Source organism: Chelonia mydas, chromosome 9 (assembly GCF_015237465.2).
Source record: "Chelonia mydas isolate rCheMyd1 chromosome 9, rCheMyd1.pri.v2, whole genome shotgun sequence".
Taxonomy (NCBI): Eukaryota; Metazoa; Chordata; order Testudines; family Cheloniidae; genus Chelonia; species Chelonia mydas.
In genome coordinates, this window is record NC_057855.1 from 73,213,143 (window position 1) to 73,235,361 (window position 22,219).

At 40.8% G+C, this 22,219-nt stretch overlaps 1 protein-coding gene across 1 annotated transcript in view; it reads right to left on the bottom strand.

Moving 5' to 3' along the window:
• LOC114019421 (connector enhancer of kinase suppressor of ras 2) overlaps positions 1-22,219 on the bottom strand; it is a 456,264-nt gene that overhangs the window by 327,801 nt on the left and 106,244 nt on the right. Inside the window, exons 3-4 of the mRNA XM_043522361.1 lie at positions 7,841-8,043; positions 5,310-5,397 (exon numbers count right to left, since the gene is read on the bottom strand). Coding sequence (XP_043378296.1) covers positions 5,310-5,397; positions 7,841-8,043 — 291 coding nt within the window. The remainder of the gene's footprint in view (positions 1-5,309; positions 5,398-7,840; positions 8,044-22,219) is intronic.

Here is a 22,219-nt window from a genome sequence, read left to right on the forward strand (position 1 = left end):
AGGGGAGGGCGGGTATATGGATCACAGCTTCCAGAGTGCCTTACCAAGTCTGTAATCACTCTTCCCATAGCTCCAGGTATTAGCCTCACTTGCTGGTACAGCCTGTAACTCCTTTTCCCCCTGCCCCTGGGCTTCCAGTGTCCTTTTAACTGTCCCACCACTGGAACAGGCCTGCAACTGCTGAGGGGCGGGGTCTCCCTGGCCTAGTACTGCCCCATGCCTTGCTCCAGTTTAGTGTCTCGTCTTTGAACTCCCTCTGTTTACAAAGCTAAATACATCATAAGAACATCAGAAATTTTAGGAACAGCAAAATGTCATTATGGACCTACAAAAATCAGTGTTTCCAGAGGAAGTTTTTCCACAAAAATCTCATTTTCTAACAGAAGACTGCTCCATGAACATTTTTGACCAGCTCTGACACAAAATAATTTGTTCTAAATTCTTTATCAAGACCAAATATCTAGATAATATTCCATAACTTAGCTAATAACATAATATTCCACCTGTTAGCATCAAAAACTTCCTTCCTTTCCAAATTTTGAATTCTTCTATTGGGTTAGTCTGACGTTTTCTCTTTTCCAATAACAAACAGCTAAAACCTCTTACTCATCTAGATTCTTGAGACCTATGAGGCACAGCAAAGAAACCCCATAGCACAGATAGCCCAATTCTGGGCTGCTCCAGGGACCACAGCAGACCCCAGCAAAGTGTAGGGACAGCCATGAGGGCCTGTCTAACGCTTGGTCTACACTACATACTTCGGTTTAGCCATGTCACTCAGGGGTGTGAAAAATCCATATCACTGAGCGATGTAGCTATACCAACCCTATTTCCCCTCTCCCCCCCCCCCCATCAGTTTTGAGAAAAAATTAGTTTCAGTACAAGAAAAAAAAAAAGGTTAAAACTGGAAGATGATGAGAACCAAAGAACTAAGGGATATAGAAGAATTTCTATTTGCACTTCATGGTCAAGTATCCCTTTGATGTTTTTTCTGTATTCATACTGGCTTTTTTTTCCTACGGTACAAAAAGTATTCAATTAGTGTGGCTGGCAATGCCTAAGGCAGTTTTTTCCTACCAGTTTAAACATACTTCAAACAGACTATCCATTTTATTAAATACTGCCTCCCTTTAACCCTTCAAGTACCAGTACAACAAAATGATCAGAGCAAGGCTTAGAGTTTCACTTTAGAGCTAATGTTCCAATAAAAATTATTCCTTTAATTTAGGTGTCAGAAATACAATGTAAGCTTCATTCTGAGTAAACAATTATTTCAGGTCAAAGACTAAAGGACTTGTATGTATAGTAAACCTGAAATTTCTCTGTTTTGTAGAGCAGAATGAATTAATTTTAGAGAAAAAAAAGTCTATGCTTATGTTGCATACTGAAGTTTATATTAGAATTTAAAGACGTTCTTTTTTTAATAGTGATTGGGATATATGTATATCTTCTAAAATGTAAGGCTTTTTCTACATCTGTCTGGTTTAAATAAGCATTTAAGACCACTTAGAGCATTACACTTAGAATATTATGGTGAATTATTTTCTTTTTGACCACAAGGTTTAACATGCACAGGGTTTCAGTCTATTTATTTTACTTAGGAAATAAATGATAGCTAAAGTGTCACATTTATCTCTTGCCAAAAAACGGATTAGAGACATGCTTAAAGGTGGAGTTTTAACTTGGGGCTTTTATATCATAGAATACCCATTATTTAGTTCTGTTCTATAAAATGGTAAAGAGAACTACAAAATAGTAGTAGTGTTATATGTCCACATTCAAACAAGGTATCAACCAGCTCTTGCATCATGCAGAATACCCCTGCCAAAGTACCTCATGCCATCACCATTCTAATTCATTAAAATACTGAATTGAAAGAAAGAAAGAAAAAGAAAAGGCAAGTTACAAATAAGATGAACAACTCTATTTAGTCCTGAATCTACAAATACACATGCTTAGAACAAAATGTTTTTCATTTCAAAATGTGATTGTTAATGGGGATTCTTCAGCAAGTGTGTGTGTGTGGTGGGGGTAGGGGGCGGGGGGAGGTTCCTCATAGGGCACACAAGGATCGATGCTCAGCCAAACGCTAATCAATTTTTTAAATCAATAATCTGGAAGAAATGTACAATTATGGTGATAAAGTTTGCAGATGACAAAGACTGGTTGTGTGATAAATAATAAGGACAGGCAACTGAGAGTGCTCTAGACCCTTCGCAAGCTTGGAACAATCAAGTAGCATGCATTAATACAGCCAAAGGCAAGGTCACTGACCTAAGAATAAAGAATGTGGGGCATTTTTTTACGGTATAGAGGATTGTATCCTGGAAAACAGTGACTCTAAAAAGTACTTAGGGATCACTGTTAATTAACTGAACAGGAGTTCCCATTTTGATATTGTGGCTAAGAGGGTTAACAAAATTTTTGCATGTATAGAATAGGGGTATATTAAGTAGGTGTACAAAAGTGATATTACCAGTGTATACTGTATCAGTGAGACCACAACAAGAATACTTGTCCAGTTTTGGTATCCAGCCCCCCCCCCCCCCCTTTTTTTTTTTTTTTTTTGGTAAAAGCTGCAACTTGGAGAAGGCTCCACAATGAGCTAAATGAATGGTTCATGACATGGAACACACACACCAGTTACTGAAGTAGCTCAATCTACTTAACTTATCTAGGGGCTTTACTACAGGGTGGGGTAATGATCACCATGGGAGTGAGATTTCTAAAGTACGCTAACGTGCTGCACGTTAATTGTTCTGTGTAGACCCTCCTGGTGTACACTAAAAGTTCCTTAGTGTGCTTTAACAACATACTATTTCGAACAGCACTTTGTTTATTTTAATTAAAATAAACATGAAAAGCACCTATCATGGGCTCTAAGCAACTTTTAAGATATCTTACTACTGTATACGAACAACAAAACTATACTGGATCTAGTAGGACCTACAAAGCCCAAAGGAAAATTAACTAACCAGAACGTTGAAAAAAAATACATAAATACCCTTCCTTCCCTAAGAATATGAGCTGTTATACCCTTGTCCCTCACTAACATTAGAGAAAATAGATAGGCTTTGCAGTATGCCTTCCAGGTCAACAGATTTGGATTAATTTGGTGGATTCATTTTTCTAGAGCTATGGCAGCCTGCTCTGTAAAGATAAAGTGTTACTGAGTCACTGGAGAGCCATAAAATATTATCCACACTGTGTCCTAATAGTGTGTTATGATATTTATATAAGATTGTGTTTTTCTGATGCATCATCTTCACATATTAACACAACATGAGATCTCAATAGCAAGATATTCAGCTATGATTATTTTGTGGATCTGTGCAATGCTTTTTTCCCCACTATCTCCCTCCTCCTTGGTGCTAATAGAGAATTAATGAGACCAAGGAAGAGTGAGATGAGCACTAAATCAGACTTATGCACTCAGACTTTACTCTAGAGCAGAGGTCTTCAATCTGTGGGGCACGCCCCCTTAGGAGGTGTGGAGGAACATTTGGGGTGGCGCAGCTGGGCCCAGACCAACTCCCACAGGGGGTGGAGAGGGAGCAGCACCCAGCTCTGCTCCTGGCCCCAGTCCCGGCTGCTGGCCTTGTGCCCAGGGATCTGCTCTTGGCCGCGGCTGCTAGCCCTGTGCCTGAGGTCCTGGCTGATGGCCCCATGCCCAGGGCTCCACACCTGGCTGCGGCTGCAGGCCTCAGTTCCCAGCCGAGGGTCTGTTTCTGCCCCCACTACCAGCTGTGGCCCCAGCCCCTTACCCCTATCCACATCCCCCCTCCCAGAGCCCTGTCCCTGCTCCCGGTTAAAAGTTTGGGGACCACTGCTCTAGAGCTTCAGTGTTCTTGCTGCTCTTGTATATCAAGAGGTTACCAATTATTTTCAGAGGGGAAACAGCATTTAATCGCAAACATATGATTGCCATGGAAACAAGGCACAACATTGCAATCCACATATTTTCTAAGCTTAAATAATGACTGTTGATCTCCACATTTTATTAATCACTTCCAGAATGACTGTAGAACTTTTCTTGTATACAAACACACACTTACTTTCCTGTATCTAGCTATGACATCCTAGGTTATGTCAACCAGGTACCAACAAAATTTATCAGTGTGTCTGAAAAGCTGTTGTATCACCCAGTCAGATGACTTCCTTGTGTGGTTTTAGCAGTACAACTCTTTAAATCTGTTCTTGCTTATTTAATCAATTTGAATTTTAAGGAGAGAAAGTCAATAGTGCATTTTATTAAATAAATCTCAGAGGTTAAGAGTACATGAGCCCTTTCTAAAATCTGTACATTTACATCAGAAATATATCTTTTCTGCAGATTTTATTTAATTTAGATTAGACACTTTTGAACTACTAGGCTCCAAGTGACAATCTCTTGTTGTCCATATGCCAGTATGGCACACTCATCTTTTAACTATATACCATTTTCTGCAGCTGCTTTGCCCTCTCCAATCAGGTATGGACTAGGCAAAATGTGCATCCTCCTTTGCTATCTGTGCTCTCTGCCTGCTCTGGTGATGCTGCATTAGTAATCATGATGCTTTCACTGTATGAACGTTCTTGGAAATTTTGTCTTGCTCACAGGAATACTTCAAATTGCAAATGAAAGGGTCATGAATATCAATGAAGTGAATTGGCAGGTTTCATTTACAATGACTTTACTAAATATATACTTCTACTGTATTTGTCTAGCTCTTGTCTATGCATCCACTTTTAGCTTATCTTTGACAACATTTAGCAGGGAATATGCAATAGTGTGTGTTACATTCTAGACACCTTATTAGAAATATATTGACTAATTGCTGGGACTTCAGAGAACAACAACAAAATGATTAGGGGTCTAGTGGCCATCTGATTTATGATGAAAAACTTCAAGTCTAATATGTATCAGTTGGGTAAGCAACAAGAAAGCATACAGCAAGGAATCATATGCTGGAAATCAGGAAAAGAGGGGAATAGAATATGTTGGGGGAGGAAAATGTGAAGATGAACTGAGGATCAACTGGAGATACCGCAATAATTTGTATTTACTTTTTGGAGAGAAAACCCATCAATATCCTTGAAAACAATTAAAATACAAAAATTCTTTCCCGATATTACTGGTAAATAATTACTGTAGTTGCAACTGAGATGTTGCACACACATACCTCCTCCCTCCACCCGCACCTTTCCCCAAAACGCACACAAATTCTCCTGATGAGGTGACACATTTCTAACAATTTTTGTAATATTTTACTATTTCTTCAGCCATGTGGAAGTGATTTAGGTATGGCACACAATAAACCTGTTCTTACCTGTTGCACGATGGTTGTTAATTCCAGGCACAGTTGAACAATATTGTTTTTCAGCAGTGAGTATTCTGTCACACTGACAAATGGAGACCTGCCAGAGAGGGACAAGAAATTTGTAGGAGACCTCATCAATCTGTGTTACTGAGCTGTACCTCTTGTAATGTATATTTACATTCAACACCACACTAAATAATGCAGTTGAGAAGCTGGGATGTTGTTAATTTGGAATGGTACAACAATGAATTCCAACAGGAACTTCAAGAGTCAGTCAGATTTAGACAGTCACTATACCACATTAAAAAGAATTAAGATTTTTATTCTCTGTGAGTTAACTTGTACTATAGCTGCCATATTGGTCAGTGCTGTCATCATCAACCTGTGTATTTTACATATGGTAACAAATTCAGAAATTGCTGTCTTCACCTACTGGAATGGATGTTACACCAAAGAGGGTATGATGCTAAAAATGATAATGATCTTATAGTCACACAGCAACTGAAAATTAGTAGCAGTATTTATTTTTTAAAAATTTCATCTAAAGGAAATGTCACACCTAAAACTGCCCATGCAAAGCCCTGGGCATTCTTGACATCCATTTAAAAACACAGTAATATCAGGTCATTGTAGTATTTGCTCTGATTATTTCAATTTGAAATATTTGACAATATGCGACTTCAAGCTGGGCTTTTTGCTTGCAAGACAAACAGCTTTTAAAACAGACTGTTAGGGTTGGTAACTTTACTTGATTAAACTAGACTGAACCAGGTCAGCTAATTTCTTTGTATTGTATTGTATTGTATATAAAATGAAGCTGCTTATAATACCCCTTCCTTTTCTTTGGGTCCCAGAGCCCTTTAGAAAACATATTTGTTGTAGAGGTAAACTCATTTATCATGGAAATGCCAATCACCTCACAATAATCATGCCGTTCTGCACCAGCAACACTGAACAACAACTTTTAGGAGGGGAAGTGAATAATGTATGCATTTGAAATAACTATAAGTAGTTAGAACATAAGTTATCTGAAGTTGGATTTTGGGCAGGACACCAGAGTTAACATCCCTATTTTTGGAGAAAGTGCAACACGATCTCTCAAATGAGCACAAGTAGAGTAATATATCTACTAAACAGGAGACTAGGATTTCAACCGTCCACCTTTCCAGTGCAAATCCCCTTCCTCCGGGCCAGGTAAGAGAAGGGGGAAGAAACTCCACAAAAAACCCACGAACCATGAAGAACTAGGCACTTTGGGGATCAGATACAGAGTGAAACACTCCGGATTTATGTACAGTGCAGGCTGTGCAGAAACTGAGGAACCCCATGTAGAACAGTGTGTGACTACAGGATGTACCTGGCATGCTTCTAGTACCTTAGATGTTTGATATGCCTCAGCACTGAGCAGATATAATAAGTATAGCAGTCAAGTCCTCAGTTTTATGGCTTATCCAAAAGACAGCACATCAAGCAGCACACTGCTCCTTAAGAGCAAGCTATAGCCTTAATTCAGTATTAACTAAGAGGGATGAGTGCCATTTACTGAGCCACTAACCCAACTCCTGCGGGACCTGGGTTTTCCTTGGAGTCTCCAAGTACTGTCCAGATCTGACCCATTTGGCTTATAAGGACTGATGAGATTACATCCCAGGAGATCCTGATTGCTAGCATTAGGTCAGAGAAGGTCATCAGGGTCACAACAAGCTTTGTGAAGAATGGTCATGTCATTCATTTATATGCACAATAGTTTCAGATTTCAATTAAGCTATTCACTTCTAGAGAGAAATGCAGTGTATGCATAAAATATAGTATTTCATACATAATATTTTAAAACACAGTTCATGCAGAGAGTTACTTTGTAAACTGATTCCTAATTCATCAATGAGAAATCATAGCATTCTCTCACCAAGCAGTAATTAATGTGACAAGAGTGACTAATGTATGAACCTGCCCCCTACTGTTAACAAAAAGTCAACTAGTAAGCTCTGAGTTTCCAGGGATAAGCAAGCGGTATAATTTCTTTTATAAATTATCCAATAACAAGTATTCAGCAGGATAACAGCAAGTCAAATTTCCCTATACTCCTCTTAATTTGCATCAGCCCTGAATGGTCAGAACCACTCTTTGCTCTGGTTATAAGGAAACTCAGTTTCTATGTTAATTTATCCCTTATACTCCCTTCTGAAATAGAAATGATCCTGCCATCTGTGGTGGCAATTTTTGTCATTCACGAGGAACATTCACTAGTGACATTCACTAGGAACAAGACTGAAACTGCTAATTTCACAGAGGTCACCATCAACCTGGCAACCTGGGGTGACCCAAAAGAGACTCCAAAAATCCCACAGCTGGCTCCTGACCCAGGCCTAGTCAGCCTGGAACTCAAGTATATAACAACATTTACAAAGTAAAACCTATAAATTACAATTCTAATATTAGAACAAGAGAAAGAGAAAAGAGCAAGAGAAAAAGAAACAACCAGGGCAAAAGAATTACTTGGCGGGGGGGGAGGGAGTAAGAATTAAAAAGCTCTAAATTACCTGTCCAGCCAGGCTAGCAAGTTCTTGGCAGCACCAATCAGGTCAACAACAGAGGTAAGAAAATCATTTGGCAGTCGTCTGGAGGCCCTGCCATCATAATGGCCACTCCTCCTTCTACCCGTTATAAAGTTCTGAAGATTTTTGGCTGAGGCATTCAGCTTGTGAGAGAGTGTTCTCAGGTTTTCTGTCTCTAAACCATAATTCTGAAAGAAAGAAAAAAATAGATCACACAACATGTTTAAAGCAGATAGTTAAGCCACAGAATATTGAGCCGAAACATCTGCAGCTTGCATTGATTCACTCAATTCTTGAACACAGCAAAATCAAGGCAAGTCAGGACTTGATGAACTGTCCCAGTAGATCATGAGTATTTAACAGCTGACCTTTCAGGGTCCTTCCTCTCCAAGCACTTCAGCCACAAGAATCATTTAAGCCCACAGCCTCTCTCCAAGGTAGGTAAGTAATAAATGCATTATTCCCATTTTATAGAGGTGGAAATAGAGGGTCAAAGACATTAATTTATTTAGGATGACATAAGATAGAATCATAGGACAGGAAGGGACCTCAAGAGGTCATCTATTCCAGTCCTCTGCACTCATGGCAGGACTAAGTATTATCTAGACAATTCCTGACAGGTGTTTGTCTAACCAATGATGGAGATTCCATAACCTCCCTAGGCAATTTATTCCAGTGCGTAACTACCCTGACAGTTAGGAAATTTTTCCTAACTTCCAACCTACACCTCCTTTGCTGCAATTTAAACCCATTGCTTCTTGTCCGATCCTTAGAGTTTAAGAACAACAATTCTTCTCCCTCCTCCTTTCCAGACTAAACAAACCCAATTTTTTCAGTCTTCCCTCATAGGTCATGTTTTCTAGACCTTTAATAATTTTTGTTGCTTTTCTCTGGACTTTCTCCAATTTGTCCACATCCTTCCTGAATGGACACAATGCTCCAGTTGAGGCCTAATCAGCATGGAGTAGAGAGGAAGAATTACTTCGTGTGTCTTCCTTACAACATTCCTGCTAATACATCCAGAATTATGTTCCCTTCTTTTGCAACAGAGTTACATTGTTGACTCATATTAAGCTTGTGGTCCACTATGACCCCCAGATCCATTTCCGCAGTACTCCTTCCTACGCGGTCATTTCCCATTTTGTATGTGACACTACAGCTGGTTAAACTGCTCACTGCAAATAATCTGATTAATTTAGCTTTTTTTTGTTGTAATTCATTCAGACTTTTATTCTTACAAGTTAATTTGCTATTCAGGACCGTTTAAAACTGTTTTTGTGAACAAATTTCAGAACATTGATTGATTATCCACTGTTAATTTCAACTATTCATCATGTATAGTGTATGACTGGTCCTCTATGTCATGTGGCATTATCATCCACTCAGAGAGCAGAAACAAACTTTTAAACCAGGAACACAGATACTAATGCACAGTTAATAATGTATAGCTTGTTTGCATGAGAATAGACACATTTGTACAAATATTTCCCAAACATGAGTGAGAACAGAAACCTGTTTGTGTGAATTTTCATAGCTAGGGTAAAAGCACAAAAGAAGTCTGGACCAAACAGACATGTGGAATCCAAACAAATGTTTGTGAACACTGTTTTGTAAGATTCAGCTAGGTTTACTTGATGTCCAGGCCTGTTCGTTAACTGCAAGACCATCCTTCCTCAGAAAGTTGACTGTTAGAAAAGGGATTTGAACTGCTGGGGTGGACTGCAACCTAAATGGAGAGGGAATACTTTATCTTGGTAGTCAGCTTTTTGCAATGTGCTCTGATATAAAAAAAAAACCAAACACACAAATTGTTGGGCGACAGAATGCATTCTTTTCACCCAGACCTACCCTGCAAGAATGTCAAAATACACAACAGGATATGGATAAACATTAAAGACTAACTAGCAAAATAGACAAATTAAAAAAAGATGTTTGCAGTGGTGCCGTAGCTGTGCCGGTACCAGGATACAAGACACAACGTAGGTGAACGGTGTCAGAGTAGCAGCCGTGTTAGTCTGTATCCGTAAAAAGAAAAGGAGTACTTGTGGCACCTTAGAGACTAACAAATTTATCTGAGCGTAAGCTTTTGTGAGCTACAGCTCACTTCACTGGATGCATACAGTGGAAAATACAGTGGGGAGATTTTATATACACAGAGAACATGAAACAATGGGTGTTACCATACAGACTGTAACAAGAGTGATCAGGAAAGGTGAGCTATTACCAGCAGGAGAGCGGAGGGTGGGGGGGAAGAAACCTTTTGTAGTGATGATCAAGCTGGGCCATTTCCAGCAGTTTACAAGAACAGTAGGAGGGGAAATAAACAAGGAGAAATAGTTTTACTTAGTTTTACTTTGTGTAATGACTACCATGGCAACAGATTCATAAGAATGACCTGAAGACACCCAGACTGACAAACTGGGTAAGAGCTCTTATTCTGATGTTTGAGAATTCCCTCCATCAAAAACAGAATGAAAAAATCCACATCCAACATTGATCATTCACTCAGAAACTAAAATTCAGAACTAGAAATCTGTACATGAAATCTGACACCTTTTCTGAATGGCAGAAATGGGAGGATGATTACATTAAAATGCAGGCTTTGACAATGCTCAATGAAATGTAGAAAACTCTAAGAAACAGTAAAAGTGAGCTTCAGGGAGCCTTATGTCAGGTATAATTCATGCAATTACTGCACAGTGGTGTTTTAATTGACTAATGATCCTAATCACATATTCTCTGGTCACAGGAATGAGATAAGAGTCAATTGAACCCAACATGACCTAATTTTCAGATGGCTTTATCACAGAAACCTACCACCACACAATTTAATGTATCATTTTGTAGCAACTGTCTGGTGGAATTATTATAATGACTGTTACAGTATCATAAGGAAGTATTGTGTTGTGAAAATCCCAATATACTAACTCATACAATTCAATTTATTCTGATCTTAAATTGGGATCACTGTGCCAGAATACACCAAAAAACCCAGGTGCATCAGTTAATTAATTCATTAAATGAAACTCATTGGCTCTGCTCTTCATTAAGGAAAGAAAAAAAACCACTCATATGGCCCATCTCTATGTACACTGCTAAAACCAAATTATGCCATTTTACACTGCGTGCAACTTTAAAGAATCTGACTTTAGTGTTTTGTAAACAGCAAACCATTCCCATTAATAAAAAGGGCCTCCAGATAAGACTAATAGTATATACTATTTTCGTGCATTTCCATGAGCATTATTAGGTCTATAGTTATGGCTAGATCGGTACTGCTGCAATCGATGCAGTGGTATTGATTTAGGGGGTCTTCACCAGACCCGCTAAGTCGATGGCAGAGTGCTCTCTCATCGACTCCTTTACTCCAGCTCCCTGAGAAAAGTAAGGTAAGTCGGCGGGAGAGCATCTCCCATGGACACAGGGAGGTGTAGACACTGCTGTAAGTCAACCTACATTACGTTATCTACATAATTGAAGTAGTGTAACTTAGGTCGACTTACAGCTGTAGTGTAGACCAGCCCTGAGATATATCTTGATTCTAAACTCTGAAGTATCTCTCCCTTCTTTCTTTAAATTTAAAAAAATATATCAATTTCAACTGGAAATAATTTTATGCTATTGCTGCGAAGACTAAAAACGGGAGCTGAAAGATCACAGGTTAAAGAACTTCTAGACCAAAATGTGTTCAGTTACACTGATCAATCCCATTCATGTCAGTGATGGTTACACTGATATAAAAGAGAGCAGAATATGATCCTGTTTCAAGAACTATGCCAGCACACCATTGATAATTATCAGCAAAGATCATGATATAAGGAAGTAAAAGCTACACAGTCCATTCTGGCATGTGCTCCATAGTGGAAAGGAAAGAAGGAAAAAGTAACTGCGTGAAGATGAGCATTGATGCTGCAGCTGTGATCTGCATCAAAAATAGCAATCAGTACCAAAGACAGTATCTGTTCCAACAAGCCCGTCAGTACTGAGGAAGCCAAAGTCAGGTCTGCATTCTGACTTTTAAGTGGTGCAGAAGATGGTGTCGGCAGTAGTGAATACTCTGCAACCAGTCCAGGCAGTGCTGAGAACACAAAATAAATCACCGCAGCTCCTGAATTAAAGGAGAGTCAGGAACAGAGAATCAGAGCAAATCTGATACCGCCTAATACACCAGTGGAGCGGAAACAGTCAGTGCTGACACTGCTCTCATCTGGACTGGATTCAACAGACGCCCAATGGAGGGTACCAGAGAGATGATACAGTGACTCTTGTTCCTGTCTCGGCACCAGAGAGCAGTTAAATGACCCATCTCTATCCTGCATACTGAAGGACTTCTGGTGCTGGGCTGCACTTCTGTTACAGGAGGAGAAAGAAGAATCTCTCCAAGCTTTCGAGTGGCCTCAATTTGTTTTGAGAGTCCTTTTCCTTGGAAGACCACAGGGAAGAGAATGATCTCTCTTCCTCCTCAGAGGGACATCGGAGTCTGGCTATGGAACAACAGACTCCACCAGCTCCAAAGTTCTCTGAGGGACTGGACCTATTGTGGGGAGAGGCGAGCCATTTTTTTTAAAACCCTAGTGAGGACATCACAGCAGGCTAACTCCTGCTGAACTAAATTACTACTAAATAACTAACTAAACACTCCAGGTACTACTTGAACTAGCCAACTGTACACACGAGTTCATAACAAAAGCACTATGACAGTGAAGTGTGAGGTAAGATACCACTCAGAATGCTCCAACTCAAACCATGGTTGGTGACAAGGAACTGAGGCAGTCAGTATGGCACCACACTTAAAATAGCTATGCCAGGGGCTATGAGGGCCAGAGATCATGTGGTCCACCCTGACAGGTACTGCTAAACAAAAGTTCTCTGGCTTCGATGTACTGGACATGCAATTCCTGAGTAAGTCTGCAACCTTTCAAAGAAGAACCATCAACTCATTTCTCATAGGCCACCTGACAGACAATATACGGTAACCTTTTTGGGGGGTGGGAGGTTAAGGAGTTGAACAGGTGACCAAAAAGTGAAATATTCTATATACTATTACCAAGTATATTCTTTTTAAAACTACATTTTCAATTAGTAGTAGAAGAGTTATTTTTGATATAATGGGAAAGAGATCAGCTCTATTTATTTTTGTTCCAGACATCAAGTTCTGTATCCTCTTAGTAGAAAAAAATAAGTCCATTTAACTATGTGATATAGACACATATGGCTGAATCAATATTCCATTTGCTGGAGCTGTTCAATGCAGTGACTTTCACCCACTGTGTACTCCAATTGTGAGCCTTTGATTGCTGAAAAGCCACTGGTTTATTAAACTACCAATAACTGAATTCACTAATTATGGAATTTAGGGATGCTAGTATACTGGTAACCAAATTCAGATACCTACATGTTATATAAAATTGGGCGGGGGGGGGGGGGGGGAGGGAGGATGGTAGAGGAGATAAAAAAGTATGCATTGTTAACTAAATAAAGCTCCCACATATATACTGTAATAGGGTGACCAGATGTCCCAATTTTATAGGGACAGTTCCAATTTTGGGGTCTTTTTCTTATACAGGCTCCTATTATCTCCCACCCCCTGTCCTGATTTATCACATTTGCTGTCTGGTCACCCTGTGCTGTAACAAGGTGTCTGGCTATCTCCCATGAGTAACCAAAAGAATACCACTAGTGCCTGCGAAATGACTGTTAAATTATTTAGATCCCCATCTAATGTAAAGGTCTGATCTAAAGTCTATTGAAGTTAATGGTAAGAGTCCCATCGACTTAAAAGGGCTTTGAATCAGGCCCTAAGTGTTTTAACTTTAACATAAAAATTGTTCCACATAGATAAATTAATGAGGTACTTAGTATCTAACAATATTTTATTGTATTCTACCAGTACATAGCATTGCAATTAACAAAATATATAGTGGACGCTGATAAAAGCCACAAAAGTCCCAATTTATTTAAACAAAAAACAAAAAAAAGTAACCTGTAGCACAGACAGATGTTCTGGAACCTGGACATTCTGGCAAAAGATAATGATTTTTTTTTATTGTGTAATTTGAGCACTTCAGAATTTAGAACCACTCCTATATAAATATGGTTGCTTCACTGCTCCATTTTCTTTCTCTGCTCTGCACAAGGTTGGAGATTTAACTCATTCTGCATGACAAGGCAGCACATTCAGAAAGATTTCTACTTTTATACTTTATTGAATGCAGCACTGAACTTTTAGGCGTCATGACTAAGGCCACCAGTTTTCAGGCAAATTCATTGTAATTAATATAATTATATGATTTACAATCTGCATTAATTGCACACTATTTGATATTCATTGAACAACCATGAAGATGCAATAATGTATCTGCCAATAAAGCATGCAACTTAACAATAGTTATTAATACTGAAACTGCATTTTAATCATTTTTCACTGCTGCTACTTCACCTTCTCTTTATACTTACAGGCATCCAACAAGAAGGAGCACTATCAAAGAAGAAAGGCTATCTAAAGCATTGACATAATTCTTGGTTTATATATGAGTCAGTGCACATCTGGCAAAGTGCACTCAGTAAATTAATTTGGACATGCATCAACAGACAGTAATCAAGTTTTATGTCCGCCAACAAAGAAAAATAGAAAGGTGGGCTTACAGCACCAAAGCTGCATTACACTGAACTGCTAAAGTTTTATCAGCTATAGACCTTAGTTCACTAATCAAGAGACCACATACACTGCAAACAGATCACCATGAAACCTCAGAAACGGGTGCTTTCTTAACTGGAATTATAGCTCTGTATCTTGAGTGATGTTTCTGTTCTGTCCAGGCTTAATGATATTTCTGTATCACACAGATGAAAAAGTACTCACATAAAATTTCATTTGCCAAGAGGCAATTATCTAAACTAGTTGCTATAAAAAGCGCCACTATATTTGCTATATTTCTGGCATACACATTGACATTCATAATCAGAATTGTTGGCTGCAAAGCCCTGGCAGCACAAAGTGGAGTCGTGGATAAGGATTCGGACCGTTCCTCTTTTAAATAAAAATAAGAAAAAGAATAGCACGAGTGGAAGAACATTATTGGCACCTGTTTAATTATAGCATATTGAACAAAGAAAAAGATACACTCCTTTTTCAATATCATATGTCGCAACGCTATAGCATAAAAGCACATTTACTCAAATGATTAGATGCTGTAGCCTCAGATATTCATGGGGTCCTATGTCACAGTAGGAACTCATAACAAACAAAGGCAGCTGACCTGTTAGGTAAATGCGCTTTTCATTACAGAATAGCAATTAATACTATAATCAATACAATCAATGCCATAACAAAAGCCAGGATGATCTAAACAAGGTCAATCGACTTGCCTGGAATCATACACCACAATTCAGACTAGGACCCAGGCATTTCAGGACAAACAGTACTTTGCTAGACCCTCTAGGTAACACAGCCAGAAAGTTTTCATTTTCATGTCTTTCAAAAAGTAAAGGAAATTCACAATTCCCCTCTGGAGCTGATAAGAACATTAATGCTTCTGCAAATTTCAAAATACTGAAATATATGGTATGGGAATATGAACATGGAAAATAAAGCACTGCTTTGCTCCATGGTGACCAATATTTGTTCCAGCTCTACTATAATCTTTCATAGTCTTGTTTATGGAAAGCCTTTAGCAAATGCATCACTTCCACTATCAATATCACTACAGAAAACAAAGCAAACTACTGTAGCAATATATCATCCACCAACTAATGACACAGGACACCAAAACATTACAGGTATTTCTTTTTTCCTCCTTCCAGGCAGAGAGAAATAATGAAAAAGGAAATACGTGCCTCCCTTCCTACAACATACACTCTTCATTCTAGCTAACACAGAGATTCACAGACATTAATTACAGGTGTTAGCTCAAGTTGGCCCACAGGGCTCAGAGAAATTTCTTTAGGAGATTCCAAGATACCTCCAAAATAGCAGCAGATAAAGCATAGGTTCTTTGATTCAGGGGCTGTGGAACACCATTTAAAGTCTGTGGGGGGGGGGGGGGAGGAGGGCACAGATTTCCCCAACTACACCTGATTCTCCTCTTCTCCACTCAATGGCCCCCTCCCCACCAACAGCCCGACTCCTCTGGCCAATAACATCCTACACATACACCCTCCCAAGAGCCTCAGACCTGGAGAGAGCCCCCACTATCATCCCCTCCCAGGAGACCAAGCTTCCCCCATCCCTCTCTTTATCTTCCCCCTCCCTAGTGTTGAGCCTCACTCTCAGGTGATGGGTTCATCTTGCTTCGGAGCCAGTCCCCAGCACTAAGAGTAGCCACTGCAGTTCTGACAGCCGGCCGGTGAGGGCCTGCCCCACCGTGTGGGACTCAGGTGCCAGCCACAGCATGCTCCCAGCTGTAATGTGTGCAGCTGCTAGTTACAAGATCACTGCATGTGTGGCCACAAATGTACACAGCAAAAGTGGTTGGGCCATGCCCCCTCCAAACTCTGTGGCCTATGTTTTGATCTGTGGATCCAGGCCCTGGCTTGCATGTGTCCCAGGACTCGAGAACCTATGGCACAGAGCTATCCGAGACCCCCTGCCCCGCATTGGAGAAGATTGAGGCAGGGATAATGGGGATTTGGGTGGGAGCAGGAGCTGGCACTGGCTGCCTTCTGTAGCTTCCTGTTTTTGAATGTGGCACACTACTCTACTGTGCAATGAGGGGTGATCTGAAACACTGTACTAAATTTAAGCACAAAAGACAGCAAACAGTAGGATGACGGTGCATGTGGTGCAGTGAGGCTGTTGATCCCATCAGACATTTATAACATCAAGTAGGGGGTAGTGGTGCTTCCACACAATCCTTGTCAGGGTCTGTGGAGGATCGGTACCAGTGACTGGGACATAGGCAGTCTGGCCTGGTGATCTATGCTGTATTCAGGAACCCCAGGCTAATGGGCAGATCTGGGGTCAGGAGCAGGAGCTGAAATCAGAGCTTGGGTCAGACAGGAAACGGGAGACGAAGGTCAGAGCTGAGTAGCCTAAGATTGGACCTGGAGTAGTCAGACACCAGGGCAACAGGGTTTAGAGACCAAAATGAGGCTGAGGACAAGACCTTGCAAGAGGACAGAGCTGAAGTCAGGAACCAGGGATGAGGCTGAGAGTTAAGTAGCAGATGGCAGGGTCTGTAGCATAACCAAGCCAGGATCCACTTTGTTGCATAGACAACTTCCTTTGTCTCTTTCTGGCTTAAATAGTGTACCTGTTCCAATCAGAGGCTCTGGAGCACCTCCATTCCGGTCCCTGTGAGAGGTACCTTTAGAGGAGAGTAAGGCCTCAGAGCTCCCAATTATCCAGCCACTAGAAGAGCCTTTGGGTGTTGCTGTGGATACAATAGCAGACCATGAGCTTGAGGATCCTCACAGTCCCCCTCCCTTACCTGAGGGAGAAGAGACCATCTCCATCCTGTGAAACCTAGCAGTGGTTGTAAAAAGACTAAGCACAAGTCATCAATGCCCAGACCACCATCACTCCAGGCCATTGTTTCCTTAATCCAACACTGCAGAGATGGAGCCTACTGCATCAGCAATTTCAGTTGAAACAGCTGAAATTCTTAAGAAAAAAAAGTTTTCAAACCTACTTTTAGACCTTCCAAAAACATCTAAAAATCCTAATTCAGATATTAAAACAAATGCCTCAAAAATCCCCAGAACATATGCAAAAGCATACACAGAAGCTATAACATATACAGACATTAGACATTGCCTTTGGATTCAATGCATCCAGTCTTTTCCCTCCAGCTCTAGACACGGATATTGGATCAGCCTATGTGAAGTTTTCAGCAGGGCTTTACCACACAGCCCTTCCCTACTCATTTATATAAATTTCTGCTACAGCATTGCTCTAAAGCAGTGGTTCTCAACCAGGGGTCTGGAAGCCCCTGAGGGGCCACAAGCAAGTTTCAGGGAATCCGCCAAGCAGGACCAGTGTTAGACTGGCTGGGGTCCAGGGCAGAAAGCCGAAGTCCCACTGCATGGGGCTGAAGTCTGGGGCCCTGAGCAACTTAGTTTCATGGTGCCCCCTGTGGCATGGGGTCCTGGGCGTTTGCCCTGCTTGCTACCCCTTAACGCTGGCCCTGGTTTTTATACGCAGAAAACCAGTTATTGTGGCACAGTTGGGTCGTGGACTTTTTATAGCATGTTTGGGGAGGGCCTCAGAAAGGTTGAGAACCCCTGCTCTAAAGCAAAAAGAAAAGGAGTACTTGTGGCACCGTAGAGACTAACCAATTTATTTGAGCATAAGCTTTCGTGAGCTACAGCTCACTTCATCAGATACATACTGTGGAAAGTGTAGAAGATCTTTTTATACACACAAAGCATGAAAAAACACCTCCCCCCCACCCCACTCTCCTGCTGGTAATAGCTTATCTAAAGTGACCACTCTCCTTACAATGTGTATGATAATCAAGGTGGGCCATTTCCAGCACAAATCCAGGGTTTAACAAGAACGTCTCTAAAGCAGCAACGCAGGACAAGCATTCACTATGGTCTGCTATTCCCCATCAATGAGTGCAGGTAAATCTTAGCAGTAATGGGAGTGACACCCATACTGAGTGAGTGAGATCCCACTGAGTTTTACCAGGCTACATAACAGGATATAATATGAAGTGATGGATTGTGTTAGTCCAGCTTATATTTTCTTTTCAAAAGTGGCTACTCTTCCTTGACATGACTTATCACCTTCATAACTTGTAGGTAGTGTAGGTTCTTCATGTTCACAGTTACTTAAATGCATCAATTTCATTTGGAAAAACTGTCATTCTCTATTGAAAGACTTTAACACTTGTAGAGAATGTGTCTCTTTAAACTGTCTCAAAGAAGGACTATGAGACTGGGAAATCTTTCAAATGTGTCACATATAATACAAAACAGAAATCCATTTGCCTTTCACTAGTTTGTCAAAAATGTTCTTAACACATACGCAATTTTCATTCAACAATTAAAAGAATTAAAAGAGAAGATTCACACCATAACTCTTTGTACGTGGGTGATGTTATAATGTTATTGGACCTGCAAAAGTCTGACAGAATTAGCAATAAAAAATATTGAAGAATTTGGAAAAGCTTCTGATTTGAAAAGTAAATTATATTAAAAGTGAAATTCTGGCAATTGATATTATGTAGAAAAAGTAAATTCATATAGGCTAAAATTTTCAAAAAGACAAGTCCTGCTTTCAAAAGTGACTTAGGCACTTAGGGGCTGTTGTATTGATCTAAATGAAATATATAAGCCCAAAGGTGTTAACATAACCCAAATACTTGGAGTTTAATCTACAAAATCTTCAGCCTGCTTAGTATCATAGCAAAGATAATTAAACATCCCTTTTAACCTTCAGGGGCATGCGCAAGTGGGGGCAAGCAGGAGCACAAGCCCTGCAATAATCGGCAAGGGGCGCAGAACTCGTCCTGCTCCTGGGCTACTGCAGGGAGAGCGAGAGAGCTCCCCGCTCTGTCCCTGGGCTGTGGCAGGAAAAGCAAACTTCTCCAGCCTCTGGGCTGTGTTGGGGAGAGTGCTCTCCCCGTTGCAGCCCTGGGGCTGAAGGAGGTCTGCTCTCCCCACCCAGGAGTAGGAGGAGTTCTGTGCCCCTTGCCGGGGCCCCGGAAATGGAGGAGTTTGCTCTCCCCCCATTCTGCCAGAGGAGTTCTGCATCCCCTACCAGTGCACCCCCCCCCTCCCCAAAAGCAGTAAAATTTAAATTTCTGGCACATCTCCGCTAACCTTTTATTAAAAATAAAATACTATAAAAGTTAAAACATTTAAAAAGTAAAATATTTAGCAAGATTTTCATTTTAACAATATCCCTTATTCCCTTTCCCTTTAGCTAAAAAAGATTTTAAAATGCCTTGTATAATAGACTCTTAGATAGTATCAAAATAATTGAACTTTTGAATAAATGAAAATGTTAGTCAAAACGAGCTAGAGTTGTTGCTGCTGCTGTTAAACTCCGATCCTGCTTCATCTCACATGATGTTTGGAGTTCAGTTGAAGTAATGATGTCATCTGAATCTCTCTCTCTGGCCCAGTGAAATCAAAACATCTCTCAGACTGAAAACAATAAAAGCTCAGGGTCCCAAAAAATGGCAGGAGTGGCAGCCAGGATGGTAAAGCGTGCTTTAGTAAAGCTCGGTCTGTTCTTCTCTATCTTTTAAAGACCCCCAAAAAAGGAGTAATGGGTAAGATAGCCTATCCCTTCATTACTCTGTCCACCAATTAGGCTTAATATCCGACACACCAATTTTAATTCATTAATTTCTGGTTGCACATCATTTGGTTTTAGCAAACATAATTTCAACATAGTCCTTACATTATATTAATGTGGCCTTTTTGTTGAGACTAATGTAGTCTACCTTTTTATATTATTAAAAGCGACTTGACCTACTTTCCATCTTCTTTTGTTATTATACATTGTTAGAACATCTTATACACTTTCATATACTTTTTGTAATTGAGTTTACAATTGAAATAAATGTGTAGATCCAGTTATCACAATTGAGCCTAAGTCTTGCTAACACTCAACAAGACAAAGGTCTTCTAAGCCTTGGAGGCACTTTTTGAAATCTTACGAACAGACACTTCATATTGTCATAACTGGTATCACCACATGGCACTGCTACACATACTCTTCCAGTTTATTTTTCTTAAGTGTGCAAGCAAATATTCAATCTTGGGAAGACATGGGGTAGCGTCATTAGTTTTTGTTATGCAAGGTTTTGTTCTGAGGCAGGGGATTTTGGATATGGTGCTGTGTGAGCAGCAGGAAAGTTTGCTGTCTGTCACAGAAACTGACTCTACTCAAATACTAAAGCAGAGCTGCTCTCTGGGAACAGGGCACTGGAGCTGGGCTGGGATTCCTGGAAGAAGGGATTGCCTGCATGCTGTTTGTTTCTCCATTCCAGGACTGGTGTTTATTTGTAAATAAAACAAGTAACATTTAGAATATACCCAGACTAAGGGTCACTGATTTCTCCTCCCCTCCGAAACCAAGCTCCAAGAACCTCTCCCCCGACCCCCACATCTGCTGCTGGTTGTCAGAAGGGCAGCATTGGTATCACAGTCGGACGGTGGTATTGGAAGAAGAAGCAACCCTATGTTTAAATAAATGTCTCTTTTTGTGCAATACTAACAAGTGAATTATTTGAAAAGTCTGGAAAAAAAAAAAGGGCCTTCACAGTAAGCCTAAAATAATTTATATATCAACTATAAAAAAGAAACACCCTTCCTAATATTTGCAAATAGTTTCCAAGCATGATGATTAACAGTGTTTATTGATTAGGCACACCATAAGAAGCATCTCTGGATAGTCATTGAATACCTGACTTCTCTTGCTGTAAAGATAGAGAAAACTATTGGGACATAAAAATTACGTAAGTTTTATTGTCCTACTACTGTCACTGTAAAAATATGGGATTCCATCTCTTCTAGCACTGATATATGTAAGTGAGGCTTTCAATCTAGGCTAGTAAAAAGGAACTTTGAAGACTAGGGGAAAAAAACACCACCACACCAGGTATGTGACTGTAAGTGTTCAGACTCACCCGGCGGCGCCTCCTGCTAGTCATCCTTGGGAATTAGCTCACCAGCCATCGGAGCGCCCTCTGCAGGCCAGTGCCCTGCTTACGCCAGGCCCCCATGTCCCTCCCACACCCAGTGCCCCTTTTACGCCGGGTGCTGCCCCCTGGTAGTAACCCCTCACTTGCAGGTTCTCCCCTCCCCAGGGAACCCCCACCCACTATCCCTACCTCGCCTCAGTCGTAGGCTACTGCCAGTCACCAGCTAGCCCCCGCGCCCTGGGGCAGACTGCAGTATAAGCCACTCATCACAGGCAAGGTTGGGTTTGGACCTGCTGCCTCTCTCTACCCTTGGGCTGTCCCCTGCAACCCCAGTACCTGTTGGGCCTAATACTAGGCCTGCAGGCTGGGGAGTTTCCAGGCCTGACCTCCCCAGCTCCTCTGGCCTGCCCCCAGTCCTACTCCACCTTAGGTACCCTGCTTAGGTCCTTGGGGCCAGGTCCTTCCCTCTCAAAAGCTACAGAGAGTCTCTCTCAGTGCCTGGCCCACAGCCCTTTTATAAGGGCCAGCTATGGTCTGTTTGGGGTGTGGCCCCCAGCTGCAGCTGTTCTGCCAATCAGCCTAGCTTTTCCCCTGCCCCGCTCTCCAAGGGCTGTGTTAGGCCTTTCCAGGCCAGAGCGTGTGACCACCACTCTACAGTGACATATTCAACGATTTATTCTGAAATTTAACTTGATTAGATTTCAGATTTTAAAAGAAATACATTTCCAAGATTTTAAATATTCACAATATTTTCAGATCAAAGAAT